The sequence below is a fragment of the Lygodium microphyllum genome, chromosome 4 (assembly GCF_053477565.2).
Source record: "Lygodium microphyllum isolate KBCC chromosome 4, Lygodium_microphyllum_v1.1.10, whole genome shotgun sequence".
Classification (NCBI taxonomy): Eukaryota; Viridiplantae; Streptophyta; class Polypodiopsida; order Schizaeales; family Lygodiaceae; genus Lygodium; species Lygodium microphyllum.
Window position 1 is genome coordinate 108,751,469 of NC_141138.1, and position 17,285 is coordinate 108,768,753.

The 17,285-nt window shown below is 41.6% G+C and overlaps 1 protein-coding gene across 2 annotated transcripts in view; it reads left to right on the forward strand.

The window, feature by feature from the left end:
- MMT (methionine S-methyltransferase) overlaps positions 1–17,285 on the forward strand; it is a 106,482-nt gene that overhangs the window by 49,046 nt on the left and 40,151 nt on the right. For both annotated transcript variants that reach the window (XM_087676401.1, XM_087676400.1), the window contains exons 8-9: positions 4,863–4,997; positions 5,117–5,446. In XM_087676401.1, the coding sequence (XP_087532527.1) occupies positions 4,863–4,997; positions 5,117–5,446 (465 nt within the window). The remainder of the gene's footprint in view (positions 1–4,862; positions 4,998–5,116; positions 5,447–17,285) is intronic.

The following is a 17,285-nucleotide window of genomic DNA, read 5'->3' on the forward strand; positions in this document are numbered from 1 at the left end:
CTCAGCCGGTGTCTACCTTGCTGCTGCCCTTGGTTGCTATGTTTACTGCTGCAGCAAGCCGCCCTGCTTTCCAGCATCCTAGGCGACAGTTTCCAGCCTGTGTTTGGCTGCGGCACAGGCTGCCAGCTATCGTCCGGCTTCATACTATTACAGGTGACCAGCTGCGCACTCTCAGGCAACACACTGCTTCTTTACTAGTTCCACCCCCTAGACTGCTGCATTTTGGTTTCCAGCCTGTTGTCCCTTCACATTCAGCACTGACTAGTGGTCATAGACCTGGGGATTTGTCTGTGATGGTGTCAGTTAGACTGACTACTCCCATTGCTTTGCCTTTGAGCATTGTGTATATTCTTACATTCATTTATAGCATTGGTTCACTCACTTTAGAGTTCTCTCTCTTTTCTGTTTGCATTTTTGTGTTTTGGTATTAATTGTGTTCTTGTCTAAGTTCTTGCGTTTTAGTCGTGCACACACATTCTGTGTTTTCTCAGTGCAAACCTTAGCATCACTTCGCATCCTCCTCCTCCTATATTGACATCCATGATATAAGAGGGAACGGTTGCTCTCCCTACATGGTACATACAGGTTCAACATTGTCTTGTCTTCAATGTCGGTGTCTCTTCCTTGTTGTGCCGTGGTCCGTACATGTATAATTGCATTTCATTACATTATCATTCTTGTAAAAGGATGGTTGGGCAAGTGAGTGACTTCCCTTTGAAGGTCCTATCCAAGTGGCATTTTGTTGTATGAGCATGCTCCTTATGTGTTACTATCTTTTCATTCAATTTTTAAGAGAGTAAGCATCTCTTCATAGTGAAAACCCATGCATTGTGTAGCATGTTTCCCTTAATCTCATCAAGTGGAGCATACATGAACACATTGCTCACCTAAGATCCCAAGCGGCTACCACACTAAAACTATTGTTACCATTTACTTCTTCTATACCTCTTCATCAACAATGTGGATTCTGGTTGTGTATTGTCAGGTCTTATTTTTGTATGAACTATGCAGCCAATTTTTATTTTTAAAACCTAAGTGCTACTAAATTGGGTGACTCCAAAAGAAGATATCCATTGCTTTTGCAATGTGCCTCTCAAATTATCATATTTTTCTGGCCCCCAAGGCATGCTTTCCATTTTCCACAAGAAATGAGACTTCTTCTGGCTCCAACTCCATTCTATAAAAGGGACCCAGTGTACACACTATTGATCCCTTTGCATCCTTGTTCATTCTCATCAGCTATAGTTGCTGCCATTGTTAGTCTACCCTCATCTACACCAGTTAGAGGTGTTACCCTTCCTGCCAGCCATCACCATCAGCTCCAGAGTTTGCTGCCAGCCTGTTCGTGGCCCTTCCTCTACTGATGGCGCCTTGCATGTGGCAATCCCTATTGTGTTTTCAGCTGCCAGCACTTCTACATTTGCTGCTGCTATTTGAGGTCACCCAGCCCTGCTACAGCTGCCATGACATCACACAACTGCATTTTTGCTCCTGATCAGCTGGCCACCTGTTTCTACAGCTCCATGTGGAGGTTGAGTGTCAGGAGGACGTGAAATTTTGATACTTTGCTTAGCAATTGATTAAGTTGTTAATCAAATGTGTGAATGTAAGTTGCACATGTGATGTTTAAGCTAGTTGTTTCACAATGATGGGCCAAGGACCTCAAGATGTTTGTGGGTGTCAAAGGCAAAAGTTTTAATGAGTTATCCTTGATAGGCACTAGGTGGTACCTGGTGTCACATTTTGGCCTAGATAATTTTATTATCCATTAATGTCAGTGGTGACATTAGAAACTAGGCAAAGTTATTTTTTTGAGTAAGAATTGATAATTAAATTAATTTTCAATTAATATCCTGAAAATTAATTTAATTGGGCTGAAAAATGCAATTTGAAGATTGCCACTTGGCAAAACTTGCCCAAGCAAGTGAGGGAAAGGCTGTTGGAGCCTTATACCATTATGGTGGATATTGGATAGGAAAAGAGAGAGCTGTTGCTGCAATTTTCTAGCCATTGGAGATCAGCCATCCATTGCAGACTATCAAAGAGCTGGAATAATGAATAAATAGATACAATGCTCAATACAATAAACACATAGTGTAGCGTGAATATAGAACCTCAAACTCCCATGTCTCTGAAGGACCCAAGCAGAGAGTATGAGCTGGAGAGTGTGTTGTGCTCTATATGAATCCTGAAACGGGGCAAGCAGCCTCTAGAAGTGATTAGCAGCTGAACATGGATCTGCATAATTTGGATAAGGCTAGATGGGCAGTGGCAGCTCCAAACAGTGGGCTGTAGGCTTGAGCTGATTTGGAAGACCAAGGCGACAACAATTGGCTGCAAACTACAGCTGTAAGCTGCCCTTGGAGGTGGAGGCACCTGCTGTAGGCTGCAAACACAAGTTGCAAGTCAAGTAGCTGTAGCAAATGCAAGTGTCTGATGACTTTGTGACTAGCAGTGATGGCTGGAAACAGTGTAGACAGGTTGCAAAGCTGCTGTGTGCAGCAAATGCATAGTTAGGAGGGCTGGAGACTGATCGCTAGGAGCTGATGCAAGCTTGTCACCACAACATGAGATATCTGCTAGGAAGGGGTATAGACAGCAGTAGAGATGTAGGTGCCAGCTGAGGGAGAACCTAAAAATACGAGATGAGTGGATCCTCCCAAATTAGGGTTTGGCTTATGGGACAAACACTCTCTAGGAAAGCTTGTTAATTTAATAAAAGGTTGGTAATGAATTTTTTTTTGGGGCTGTTTTAAGGAGCTAATCAGTTTATAATTTTTTATCTCAACAGGTTAGTCCACTCAAAATCTGTCTCTAGTGGAATATACACATCCACATCTCCCTCAGCCACTCCTATGAGAGTCATCAGCTATTGGATTGCTTTGCCCTTGAGCAGTAACCAAAAAAGATATTTCGTCTTGGCGAAACGTGAAACCTTGAAACATGTGAAATAGGGTCACGAAAGAAAAAAAATTTTGCTAAACAAAATTTTTAAAAAAGGTTTTCTTTTATTGAAAAGAACATGTGGCCTATTTTTCTTTTACAATTCATAAAATATTCACCCTCCTTGTGTGCCCAATCACCTCCTCTAGGTCTTCCTACTTTGTTTTGTTTCATGATACAAAATTTTTCAGTCTATTTCTCTATTATAGCCCTAAATCAATAGGTGAAGTGGATGTTTTTGTTTTAGGCTTTTGACTTTTGGCTCTAGGATCTAAGTGGAACAAACATTTTTATTTTGTGAATCTGTTTTCTTCCTCTAATAATACTATATATGGATCTATTTTTCTTCCCCTAATATCACTAATATATAGTAATTTTGATTATTGTAAATAATATTTTTTGAAACCTCGAAACCTCAAGGTAGCTAACAAAACGAAACCTTGAAACATGAAACCATGAAACATGAAACTATGAGCATTGTGTACATTCACTCATTTACATTTGGCATTCATTTAGTTTCATCAGATCCCACTCTCCCCTAGTTTTGTGTTTTTGCAGTTTCTGGATTTCTGCATTTTTGTTTGAGTTATCACGTTTTAGATGTCTTCACTACATTTTATGTTTTCTTAGTGCAGACCCTAGCATATCTCTAGAGTCGGATTGTTTGTGGACCAATGAAGCAAATGGACCATTTGTTTTCCAAAAAAGAGTAGCGAGGGCTCTAACAGTTTTTCTGTATATATGGCTTCTGTTTGATATACTTTTGTGATGACCTCTAGATCAGTTGAACAGTGGTAGCCTGCAGGCAATTTTGTTTTGTACTTGATAGTTGGAAAAAGTTTATTTCATGCCGTATGACTGTGTTGAGAGTGTCAAAGGCCTACTTGGCATTGGAAGTTTCCATATCAGCAGGAGGCTGAGCATCCAGCTGTCTTTTCTTCGATTCTTGTGATCATTCTTGAAGGAGATTGTATCTTCCAGAGTAGTCATATCAGAAGCCAAACTTCAAGCATCTCACACCCACACACAAAAGCATACACACACCCACTTATGAGAAGCACAAGGAAGGGATGCAGCTACGGGAAGGGTCATTTACAAGCAAGGAAAAGCAGTAGGGAACATTGATGACAACAGAGAAAGGGAAAGAGGTTCTGCAACAGCCAAAAAACTCCCTGAATGGCTGTGCCCGAAAGCAGGCCCAAAAGGGGCAGCACGGAAGCTATCTCTGGCCAAAGGATGGCAGCGTGCTGGTTGTCACAGCCCAACAGCAGGCAGTGCACAGGTAATTACTGCAGATGGTGGCTACATGCAGGCTGACAGAAGGAAGAAGAGCAGCATGCAAGGATCACACAGCTGGCAGCAAACACTGAAGACCACCGGGACCAGCACACAACCGCATGCACACACACACTGAGGCACACACAGAGAGGGGATAGAAAGGCTGTAAAATTATGGGACACTTGTTGTAATACAGCCCAAGTACCTCACACACATATTGACGTGATTTTAGGCAATCACATGTCTGAAAATTGCATGTAATGATGCATTATATATTTATAAAATGTGTGTGTGTGTACATATGTAGGCTCTAAAAAGTATTGTTCTCAAAATAGTGATTTTTGCTGTTTTCTTTTGTTGACTTCTAGAAAGAAACCTAAATGGAAACAGCTCCTATGTTTATTTAGAATTTAATAAAAGTCAAATTCATAAGTCTAATGCTATGGGAGAATCAGTAGCCTTTACTCTATGTAAATTTGCATATTTGACAAATGATCCAAGATTTTACAAAATTTGGAAAAATTTTGAGCATGTGAGAACATCAGTTTGAAAGAATTTGCCTAGTGTATGGAAAGCTGTGTGGGACATCAGGAAGTTCTTTAATTATAACATGTTATTAAATCTGACCTGTGGTAGTGCAGAATATCATGGTGTTTCCCTCGAGATCGGTTGCAATCGAGACTTTCTTGTCCCTTTTTTCACCGGATCTTGCTTTAGTTGATGGAAGTCTTTCAAAATTTCTGCCTCGTAAATGGGTTACTACTATTGCCTCACAGGTGATGTTACTTGCTCGGGCATTACTTGGTAGCTTTCTCAGAAATTTGTTGCGTACTGCATTGACATGTATAAGAAATCTCTTTAATCTGATTTGTCGTGTTGTACCACCTGTATGCAGCATACTCCAAATGGTCTACTGAAAAATTTGTGTGGGAACAATATTACTGTGATTGAAGCTCCCAGACGAGTTGACTTGGTTCTGCAACTTTTGCATCATCTGAGACCTCAGATTGTTGTTGCAAACTTAGCAGATTTTGAAATGAAATCAAGTACAGCATTTGAGCTGCTGCTTAGTGCTTGTGAGGACATTGGCTGTCGTCTTCTGCTAGATATTTCGGATCACATTGAGATTTCCAGTCTTCCTGGAGCAAATGGTGTACTGCAGTATCTTACGGTTAAAGCTTTGCCGGTGCATGCCACCATTGTTTGTGGGCTTCTGAAGAATAAAGTAAGATACAACCAACATTGCAATTATTTAACACCTTGAACCCTTCTATTAGTGCAATCTATGTGTTAGTGTAAACTTCAATGCAGCTATGTGTTCTTGAACCTACATACAAACCTGGCTGCCTGGTTAAACATATGTAATGCATCCATGCACCGGCTTGTGAGTTGTAGTTCCTTAACATATGATTTGCTTTACTTTGTTCCCATGTATCTAAATATGATAATGTCAAGAAGGGATGCAACTGATAAAATATTGCATATTCTTTCTCTCCTTGTCTAGACTTCAAGGTTTAAAGGGTCTATAGGATTAATGCTGCCAGGTCGTGAATTGTAAGTTTTAAATGCACTGGCGTTGTGATGAGAAAACGTTTTGCACAGTGACACATGTGAAGGCTTAGGGACAGCCTGCACTCATTTTAGTAAGACAGCCATGTGCATTTTCATTTCCTTAGTCTAGACTTCAAGATTAAAGAGGGTCCTCCACGATTAATGCTCCCAGGTCACTAATGGTGAGTTTTAAATGCACTGGCCTTGTGATGAGAAAATGTTTTGCACAGTGCCACATGTGAAGGCTCAGGGACAGCCCGTGCTCATTTTAGTAAGACAACCATGTGCATCATGTACAGTTCAAGAAACACGATGGTAAACTGCTTCGAAAACCTGGAGTTCAACCACCTCTTGTTGCTGGTGCATCTAAATTGTTTGTGATGCCATGGAAATATAAGGATGGGTCTATCGAATGGGTTTCCCAGCTTGGTGACTTCTTGGGGACTAAGGCATGGGCTAGGACCACCATAGAGTTTCTTGACTATGTAAGAGAATCTATGGTACCTAGGTTCATGCACTTGGATATATGTTTTTATTCTGGAGTGCTTGGTCTCTTTGGAGAGCTGGGCTAGCTTGGCTAGATGTAGCCTAGGTCTTGGGCTTATGTGGGAGCTTGGCTTGCATTCCTTGCACAAGGGTTCATTAGCTAGAGTTTAGTTAGCTAGGGTCTTAGTCCATTACAATTGGTACTAGAGCTTGGCTCTTAGCCCTATAGTTGTGACTAATTGTAGTAGGGATTTATTTAACTTTTTAGTGCATGCTGTAATATTATAAACACATTCTCTCTTTGTCTCTCCCCACCTCTCTTGAGCCCACACAGTTTCAGCTTGGTATGAAAGCATCGGGATTTTTGTTTCCTGATGTGGGCAAGATTGGACTGAGGTATTGTGTTTTGCTTCATTGTTATTTCATGTGTTCTTGTGCTTTGCTATTCAGATTTGCATTTTCCATGGCTGTGCATAAGGTATTGTTTGCCAACATTTTCATTGTGGGTCATTTGAACTTACCTTTGGAATTGAAACCTCACGTGTGTGGCAGCCACTAGATGTACTGCATTGAAACACCGTGTGTCTGAATTGTGTTGCACTTGAATCTTATGTTTTGTGCGTTTCTGCTTGTGTTTTGGTCAGACATGAGTGAATGCCAGTTGCATTGGACAAGTGATTGAGCCGTGTGTTATTTCAGCAATTGTGTGACAAACACAACATGAGAGTGGATGGTCGCAAGCTTGGCCTATGCCAGAGGCAATACCTTTACAGGTCCTTGCTACTCAGCAGACTGGGAAGATTCACTCCTTAGAAAGGGGGAGGATATATCCCAGGAGCTAGACTTAGACTCAGATGATTCATTAGATGTTGAGCCTGTTCCCCCTTTACTTGAGGTAGGAGAGATGGTGGAGGTCAGGTTTGACAGGGTTTACTCCAAGAGACAGCAGAGGCAGATGTGGGCTGCTGAACCATACTGGTCCGAGAGAGTTAGATGCTCCTCATGCGGATCCTCTCATGGAATGTACAAGGCTTCATAGTATGCCTGTTCAGACATGGCTGAAGCCAAATGATGCAAGGCCTACATAGCGCACTACTGGGAGGATCAATGTCCCTTCTCATGATACACAAATACCACCTCTTAGCAGAGAGGATATGTTGATTCCATGGGAAATTTTTGCCTCGAGAGAGTTACACTTATTGGGCACTAACAAAAGAAGGCACATAGATTTAGGCATGAGTGTCCATTTGTGTGAGAGAGCAATGGACCCATGCAGATTAGGACTGCAGAATTCTAGTTTTAGGGAGAGCCTTATGGGTCCTGATGAGAGAGAAGGTTGCACTTATTGGATTTTTGTTCATTTATGCTCCAAATGACCAATGAGACAGACAAATTTGGGCTCCCCTCAGCCAGTTTCTTTAACCTAGGTCAACCATTGAATAGTAGAAAGGGAGTTCAACATGGTGGCGGCCTTAAAGGACAGGAGAGGCAGAAGCACAAAGATCATTAGAGGAGGAGAGCATGCTGCATGGAAGGAGTTCATATTCCAGATCAGAGAACAAGATCCCTAGTTCACAACAGCTTTGGCAAATCCACACACTCTCTTCAACTTTGTAGAGAGAGAGAGAGAGAGAGAGAGAGAGAGAGAGAGAGAGAGAGAGAGAGAGAGAGAGAGAGAACAATAGGAGCTAGGATATTTTCCAAGTGGATGATTGGACTCGTGACAGAGGAGGCATACTTGGTACATTTCTAGCACCACTCTCTCAGACCATTCACCAATTCAATTGTGTCACATTAATGAATGTAACCTATGGGAAATAGCACGAGAGAACCGTTTGGGGGACTTGGGCGCCCGTACGGGGTTCAGGGGGCTTAGGAAGTAAGTGAGTTATAAATTAGTATAACTTGCTAGGAATTGACGGCTCGCAAGAGTAGACACGTTGGGTTCTTCCGGCATCTTCCTGAGTGTGATTGGGTGGCGAATCGAGAATTCTCATGCTCCCTTTCTAGGGCGACCGCAGAAAGATAGTCCCGCAACACTGGTATCAGAGCCATTTGCGACTGGAGACGGGTGCCGCTGCTAAGGGCCACTCGTGACTTGGGGACAGGCGGCAATGATCTCGTCCACTCGCGATTTGGAGATGGGCGACGTTGCTAAGGGCCATTGTCCAAGCGACCCCGCAATCTTAGTACACGTGGCTGCCCAGTGACATCCACCACTCCGGTCGCAAATTTTCCCCCTCCTTGGGTTACATGCGACACAATAAATCCAGGCCGCAGATATGCAGACCCGAAAGGGTTGTCCTCCCGACGTAGAGAAAAGGGGGGTATTCTCACTGCGGCTGAGATCCCACATCGTGGGAGCCTAATACCCACTCGGTCGAGAGCAACTAACTAACACAGGTGCTTGTGATCTTGCAACCAGAAAGAAGACAAATTTGCAACCGGCTTGTCAGTGGAAGCTTTTTACAGCCTTGGACGCCGCATCGAATTTCAGAAATTTCCAGCGTGCTGAAAACTGGAATCAAGCGGACGCAATATAGGGAAGTGCCCCACCTTTGTCTGCAAATTTCTTATATTTTCTTTTAAATTCCAGTGTATTATGATGAGGATGGTTCCAATCCCCATAGCCACTCCCTCTCTAGAGTGATATCGGCCCTTTCCATATTCATAATTTGGAAATCAAGCTTATCTTTATATCCTTGGATCTCGATTTCCAAATTGGATACCATTGTATCCCATATTTTGTTATCCTGACCTCGCATCATACAAACAATATATTGATGCTCACCCTTTTGTTGGGGAAGTTTCAACTTTTTGACAAGTGCATAACTTATGAAATTGTGGGTCGTAGAGTCATCAATCATGACTCTAACCCTCTTCCCATCTATCGATCCATGCAAATCATGTGGCCAGAAGGTAGGTTGCCACATGGAAGTTGACATACAACACCTGTGTTGTACATCCTTGTGCAAGACTTCTAAAGATTTATACCTTTTATGCCGCTTTAATTCCAAGGTCTGCACTACATTGATTTGTTTCTCTTTTCCCTTGCCCTTGTCACCATCCCTAAAGTGTAGTTATCATCATAATACACTGGAATTTGAAAGGGATGGTAAGACTTTTGTGATTCAAGGTGAACATGAAGTATTTGATAACCCTCTGATGTGTTGCCTTGAAGTACAGAAGATGATGAAGAAGGAAGCTTGTGAGGTATACATGTTATGGTCCCTCCCTGTACAGGACACTTTTACTTTTTATAATGTAAAGCGGCAATTTTCTTATGCTTGTGAGTTGAATGTAAATAATGAATTAAGTGGTTTGTTAGATGAATTTAAAGATGTGTTTCCATCAGACTTACCTCGTGGCCTTCCACGAGATAGGGGTGATGTAAATCACCCAATTGACATAGATAGAGATACATGCCCTGTCTCTAAACCACCTTACAGGCTAAGTGAAACACAGCACCAAGAAGTCGAAAGACAAATCAAGGATTACCTTGATAAGGGGTTTATACAACTCAGCAATTCACCTTGGGCTTCGCCAATTTTATTGGTGAAGAAAAAAGATGGCTCTATGCGACTTTGTGTTGATTATAGAGCACTTAATAAGATAACGTTGAAGAATAAATTTCCTATGCCCAGAATGGAAGATCTTTTTGATCAATTACAAGGGGCAAAATTCTTCACAAAGATTGACTTAAGATCAGGCTTTTACCAAGTAAGAATTAAGGCCCAGGATGTTCCTAAGACGGCATTTCGTACTAGATATGGGCATTATGACTTTTTGGTGATGCCTTTTGGCTTCACAAATGCACCAACTATATTTATGAAGCTGATGAATAGTGTGTTATGACCCTGTCTAGGACGCTTTGTAGTAGTCTTCTTGGATGATATCTTGCTCTTTAGTAAATCAAGAGAGGAACATTTGGAACACTTATGGTTAGTATTCCAATTGTTAAGAACCCATTTCCTTTATGCAAAGAAAACTAAATGTGAATTCTTCGCACAAAAGGTTAAATATTTGGGACATATTATCTCGAAAGAAGGAATCAAGATGGATCTAGAAAAAGTAAGGGCAATTATTGAATGGCCATCTCCAAGGAACCTGGAAGAGTTGCAAATCTTCCTAGGTTTATCTGGATTTTATTGTAGATTCATTCAAGATTATGCTAAGATAGCTGTTTCAATGATTGACTAACTTAAAAGGGAAAGGAAATAGCTTTAATTGGGGAATAGACCAAAATGAAAGTTTTGGAAAACTTAAGGTAGCTATTGCTACAGCTCCAGTACTATTAATTGTGGATCCCAATAAACCATTTGTGGTTGAAGCTGATGCCAGTGACAGGGCAGTAGGCACGGTTTTATTACAAGAGGGTCGATCAGTTGCTTTTGAAAGCAAGAAATTAGACCATGCAAAACACAATTATTCTGTTTATGAGAGGGAGTTGTATGCAATAGTACATGCAATGAAGAAATGGAGGCACTATTTGTGCGGTGCCAAACTTTTGATCTTGTTGGATCATGAAAGCATTAAGTGGCATAATGACCAACCGTATCTACAAGGGCGTAAAGCCAGATGGGCCGAACTCCTTCAAGAGTTCGACTATGAGATAAGGTATAGAAAATGAAAGTACAATATAGTAGTTGATGCGCTTAGCAGAATGCCCATTATAAATGAATTGAGTTTTACTCAATTCACTTTTGATTTGCTTGAATCCTTGAAAGGGAAATGCCAGGTTGATCCGGCATATTTCAACATATGGGAAGTAATTGAAAATGGGGATCCAAATGGAAGGGCTTCCACTGAGGAAGGAACATCTGAGGATGTTCAACAAGAAAATGGAGCATCAGGGGTTGCTCAAATGGGATTCAAATGGAAGAATTTTGCCATTGATAATGGTTATTTACTCTACAAGGGTAGGGCATGTGTGCCGAAAGATGAAGAAATAAGGCGCCAGATACTCTTTGAGTGTCATGATATGCCTAGTGCGGGATATCCAGGGGTTGATAAGACTTATAGTCTTATTAAAAGGCAGTTCTATTGGCCTGGAATGAATAAGGACGTCCTTGACTATGTGGTCAAATGTAATAAGTGCCAGGTTAATAAAGCTGAAAGATTGAAAATGGGAGGACTTTATCCATTAGAGATTCCTTCGAGAAAATGGGAGAGTGTCTCCATGGACTTTATTGTTGGGTTACCTAGGACATAAAGGGGGCACAACTTTGTGTGGGTGATTGTGGATAGGTTAATCAAAATGGCCAGGGTTATTTCAACTTCAATTGATGTTAAAACACCAGAATTGGTTAGATTGTTCATAGAGAACATATATTGTATGGCCTTCCGGCAAATATAGTTTCTGATCGGGATAGAAAATTTGATAGTCAATTTTGGCGTGCTGTATTTAGGAAGTTGAATACTAAACTTAGCATGAGCACGGCAGAGCACCTGCAAACTAGTGGGCAAACTGAAAGGGTTAACCAAATCCTTGAAGAGATGTTGAGAGCATATGTAAGTAAAAGGCAAACTAATTGGGAAGAGTATTTACCGATAGCAGAGTTTGCATATAATACTGCCAAACACTCTTCCACTAGATATAGTCCATTTATCCTTTGAGAAAATGGGAGAGTGTCTCCATGGACTTTATTGTTGGGTTACCTAGGACATAGAGGGGATACGACTTTGTGTGGGTAATTGTGGATAGGCTAACCAAAATGGCTAGGTTTATTCCAAATTCAATTGATGTTAAAACACCAGAATTGGCTAGATTGTTCATAGAGAACATATACCGATTGTATGGCCTTCCGCCAAATATAGTTTCTGATTGGGATAGAAAATTTGATAGTCAATTTTGGCGTGCTGTATTTAGGAAGTTGGATACTAAACTTAGCATGAGCACGGCAGAGCACCTGCCAACCGGTGGGCAAACTGAAAGGGTTAACCAAATCCTTGAAGAGATGTTGAGAGCATATGTAAGTAAAAGGCAAACTAATTGGGAAGAGTATTTACCGATAGTAGAGTTTTCATATAATACTGCCAAATATTCTTCCACTGGATATAGTTCATTTATGCTAATGTATGGGTTTTAGCCCAGAGCTCCTCATGCAGTAGGACTGCATAAGGAAAAGGTTTAGGCAGCAAAATACTTTTTAGAGGATATGAATAATATGTTAAAATTTGCTCAAGAAAATATTAAGAAAGCTCAAGACCGAGCTAGAGCTTATGCAGATCCTCACCGAAGAGACATCTCCTTTGAAGAAGGGGAATTGGTCTATCTTAAAGTGCTTGGACAAACTAAAACCATGAAAACGGGACGATGCCCAAAGCTTTCACCCAGGTACTGTGGTCCTTTCACAATACTTAAGAGGGTGGGGGAACATGCTTACAAGCTCCAACTACCTGCTAGTAGTAAAACACATCCAGTTTTCCATGTAAGCAAGCTAAGAAAGAAGCTGGGTGATATGGATAATCTAGTCTTAAATGATAAGATTGAGGAGCTATTCAACGATCAATCTATTCCACATGAACCTAAAAGAATTTTAAATGTTCGTAATAGATGAACAAGGTATACTATTTATCAAGAATGTCTGGTAAAATGGAGAGATTGTTTAGAAGAAAGCTCAACATGGGAGCGAGTAAGCACTTTAAGAAAAAGGTTTCCCAATTTATAGTTAGACCCTCCAGGTATCGTTTTCGAGGACGAAACTGATTCTTAGGGGGGAGGAAATGTTACATTAATGAATGTAACTTATGGGAAACATCACGAGAGATGACCGTCCGGGGGACTTGGGCGCCCGTACGGGGTTCGGGGGGCTTAAGAAGTAAGTGAGTTATAAATTAGTATAACTCGCTAGGAATTGACGGTTGGCAAGAGTAGTCACGTCGGGTTCTTCCGGCATCTTCCTAAGTGTGGCTGGGTGGCGAATCGAGAGTTCTCGTGCTTCCTTTCTGGGGCGACTGCAGAAAGACAGTCCTGCAACAAATTGGCTCTTTTTTGGGAGAGTTGAAGGACCCCACTCTAGTATTAGGATCTTACAGCACCTATTTTATGACGAGGATCTTAGAGGCCCGGTTGCACATATTTAAAGATCAAGACATTTCTTGGCAGGATAGGCAGCTAGAGACTTGGATCAGAACATGCAGTAAAGCATTTCCATCAAAGAGGAGGTCATCAAGAGAAGGAGAGAATTGCTAGAGCATCAGTGGCAACACTCCAAAGGGAGGAGGAGAGACTTCTAGAATGCACATGGGTAACTAATGTTGAGCTAAAATAAACATTACATGCTGAATTAGCCTCTTAAATAGGCCCAAAAATGCCTAATTAATTAAATCCCTAATTTGTTGCACGGTACAAGGTCCTGAAACTTTCTATGAATAGGCCAGCTGCTGCCCTCCATTAAGCCTCAATCTCGTTTTTGCAGTTCACAGGTGCTAGAGCTTTGCTGTGCACACACCGTTCGTGGAGGACATCTCAGATGAAGCTGCCCCAGCCTTGTGCCCATCCACTGGTGCTTGCTTTGCTGCCTCCATCTTGCTGTGCAGTCGCCTATTGATCTAGACCATCTCCCAAGCTGTGTTTGCTGATTGGCGACATCTTCTCCAGCTTGGCGACTTCCTTCCCTGCCTAGCAACATCATTCCTAGCTGCATTTGACATCTTGGAGGCTCTTCCTGATTAGGGCAATCTTGTTCCCTGCTGCGTTTGCTGATTTTATTGCTGCTTGTCATCTATTTGACACTTGGAGTCTGTATTTACACCCTACTGCTGCTGCCCAGGCTGGTCATACCCTAAGTACTTGCGTTTGCTGATTTTCTCTCTGTTCCACTGCCTGCTTACATCAAATCCAGTGTTTCTGACTGCATTTGTTGGTGTTCGACTCTCAAAGGCTAGCTTTGCTGCATTTCGGGATTTGTTAGGAGTATGACACTCTCCCGCTTAGCACCTCTACCTCGGTCCTCAAGACACGAGAGTTCAGCGTATAGTTTTTATTCCTACACAGTTTGTTTGTTGCGTGAACACTGAATACTCAATAGTTATTCATTCATTTAGATTCATTGTGTTCATTGTCTTTGTGTTACCCTAACCCTAACTGTGCTCTTCTAAGTTTATGCTTTGTCGTATGCTTTACTTTATGTTTTTGCGTTAGGGTTTTTCTTCACATGGTATCAAAGCAAGGTTCTCTTCCATGAAATCTCGGCCTTTGATCAGAAAGCCCTTCGCAAAAAGCAAGAATAATAGGAGGGCAAGATGACTTTGAACACAAATTCACCACATCATCATGATACTCCTGAGCCTAGCACATCGAGACATGCGATGGAGTGGGCTTCATAGCTTTATCCTCCATTCGACGTGGTTGGAGAGTTATTGAACTACCATGGAGTTCACATACCATATAAGATTTCAGGAGCCAAGTACAATCTCATTCTTATGCGTCAAGCTTGATAGCAAATTGAAGGTAAATCTAAGTTTTTCCCTTTAGATTTGGTGCACTAGTCTAATGATTTTGCAGGAAGGATGGAAATTCCACAAGGGACTGATCACCCTTACGTGGAAACTGGCATGGAGTACAAGCCATATTTTGCTCCACCATCATTCACTCCCATATTAGGTATGCATGATACTTCTCAATCTTTTGATTTTACTCCCTCTTTTCCGCAAGATATCGGAGATGCTCATGACGAAGGAACTATCTACACCAGGTATTGGTACATTAGTCCTACAGAGGATAGGTATTTTAAATTGCACCCAAGGAAAAGGTAAACAAAAATTGCAAGAATCTATGGTGAGTGCTCCTTTATCTTTTCCTTTAGTTTTAACATCTTATGGTCAAAATGACTTTGGTAACGCATCTATTTCTTCATTTGCATTTAATGGACAATAGGAACCTAACACTTTTCCAACAACAACTCAAATGACAAATCCATTTAATCTCCACCTATCCCTCCCATTAGTTCTACTGCACTTCCTTTCAGCCTCCATTAAGTGCATCACATATGTCTTCTCACATCACACTAGGGGATCCTTCACCCATAGGCATACCTTTCAGGATCTTGTCTTTTTCCTAGTCGGGTGGTATTCCCACGATGGAGATTTATCCACTCAACCACCACCGAGTGTGAATTGGTTGGTACCACAATTTACCTCTATGGCATTACCTAGCGGGCCTTCTCGTCATTTTGTTATGCCCCAACCATCTATTGGATAGGGCTTAGTGTCCCGGTGCCTCCACCTTTACCGACACTTTATGGAAACGTTTATGTTTTAGTGTCTCTGCATCAATCGGCACCCATTGGACACTACATGCCTAGTTTTGCCTATCCACCTTCCCCTCCTACTCATCCCCTTCCACCTCCTCCTCCTTATTTCATTTATCCAACACCTCATGGTTCTTTGTTTTCATTAGTCAAACATGCCTTTAATGATAAGACTTGTTTTAATGGGTCGAACTTCACTATTTGGTCAAATCTGATGAGACATGTCCTTTACTCCCAGAACCTATGGGATCTTGTGCAAAGGTTCAAACCCCAACTTGATCCCACACTTGTCCCATATGAGGTTGTCCGCTCATGGAAGGCTAGAAATGCCTCCCCTATTGTCAAGTTGATGCAAGGTCTCTTACTTGAATTTTATTCATAGCTTTAGCATTTTGACTTAGCATGTGAGCGTTGGGCACACTTGAATGACCGTTATGCGGCTCAGGATACGACTTGTCACATCAACTTGGATCATGAGATTCAAAATTTAAGCTGGCTGAGTCATGGTGTCTTCTCACCGAGTTCTCTACCATGGGGGCTCCTAAGTTCTCGGACGATCAGGTCACATTGTTTCTAAACAAGTTGTTGCGGAAATACTTCTATTTTGTGTAGCAGGTGATCCCATAGTCCACCATGTCCACATTCTATGAATTTAAGTGCTAGCTATTGTGTTACGCTTGATAGTTCAATCAATTCCATACCTTGATCTCTACAGAGGGAGCTTTCATTGCTTCTTCTTAAAAGGGGCAGCAAGGGAAGGGTAAACAAAATCAAAGTTCCAATAAAACTCAAAAACAAAATCAAAACCAAACTAGTGAGACCCAAGGAAACTCCTAGTCATCTCTAAAACCCGGGTAGCAAAATGTATCAAAGAAAAATCGGTATGTCAAGATTGTCAGAAGGCTGGCCATTTTGACAATGAGTGTCGATCAAAGGCAAGAGGCACAACCCCAGAAGATAAGAATCAGACCCTTGTCACTTAGTCGGCAATGTCATGGGTATGGCTTGTACTGTGCCTTGTGTAGGTTGGATCCTAGGGGGATGTTTTTGCTTCCTTTTGGACTCAAGAGGGAGACCATTAATAGAGACTTCTTTTTCATCATGGAGCCTAGACACTCTAGGCAATAAATGTAGAGACTTGGGAGAATCGATGGATCCATATCGCAAGGACCTCAAGAAGTAGGGTAGGTGGCTATAGACTACACAACCTTGTTGGAACCTTGTTGGGATCCATGACTAGCCCCCCTGGTATGAGAGAAACAGAGAGGTAGTATGGCAAAGTAATAGGATTGTGGTCATTGTGACATGATGAGTAGGCACTTGATGGATCTTTTCATGGAGGTGGAACTTGAGAAGGCACTTTATATTTGCCCTCCACCAAGTGTCTAGGAGATGAATTGGACAATTCCTCTTTCTTGAGCTATTGGGATCTTATCAATATAAGCCTCATTGCAGCTTCCTAGGAGATTATGTCATCAACAGACATGCTAGAGAGCCTAGTTGAGGGATTGATTCATCTCATTTTGAAGGGTAGTTGGGAGAAATTAATTATAAGAGATCACTCAGTGCAGATTGGTCAATTTGCTTGGAATTACTTACAAGATCCTCACAAAGCTTATCAGTCTTAAATTGACCACCTTGATGTGAGATTATCCACCCCACTTAGGTTCATTTTGTTTAAGGGTCCAATATCTTGAAAGACACCTTTACCTTTAGGGAGTACATTGCTCTTGCCCATTCCAAGAACCTAGGAGCTCATTGTACTTTTTCTCA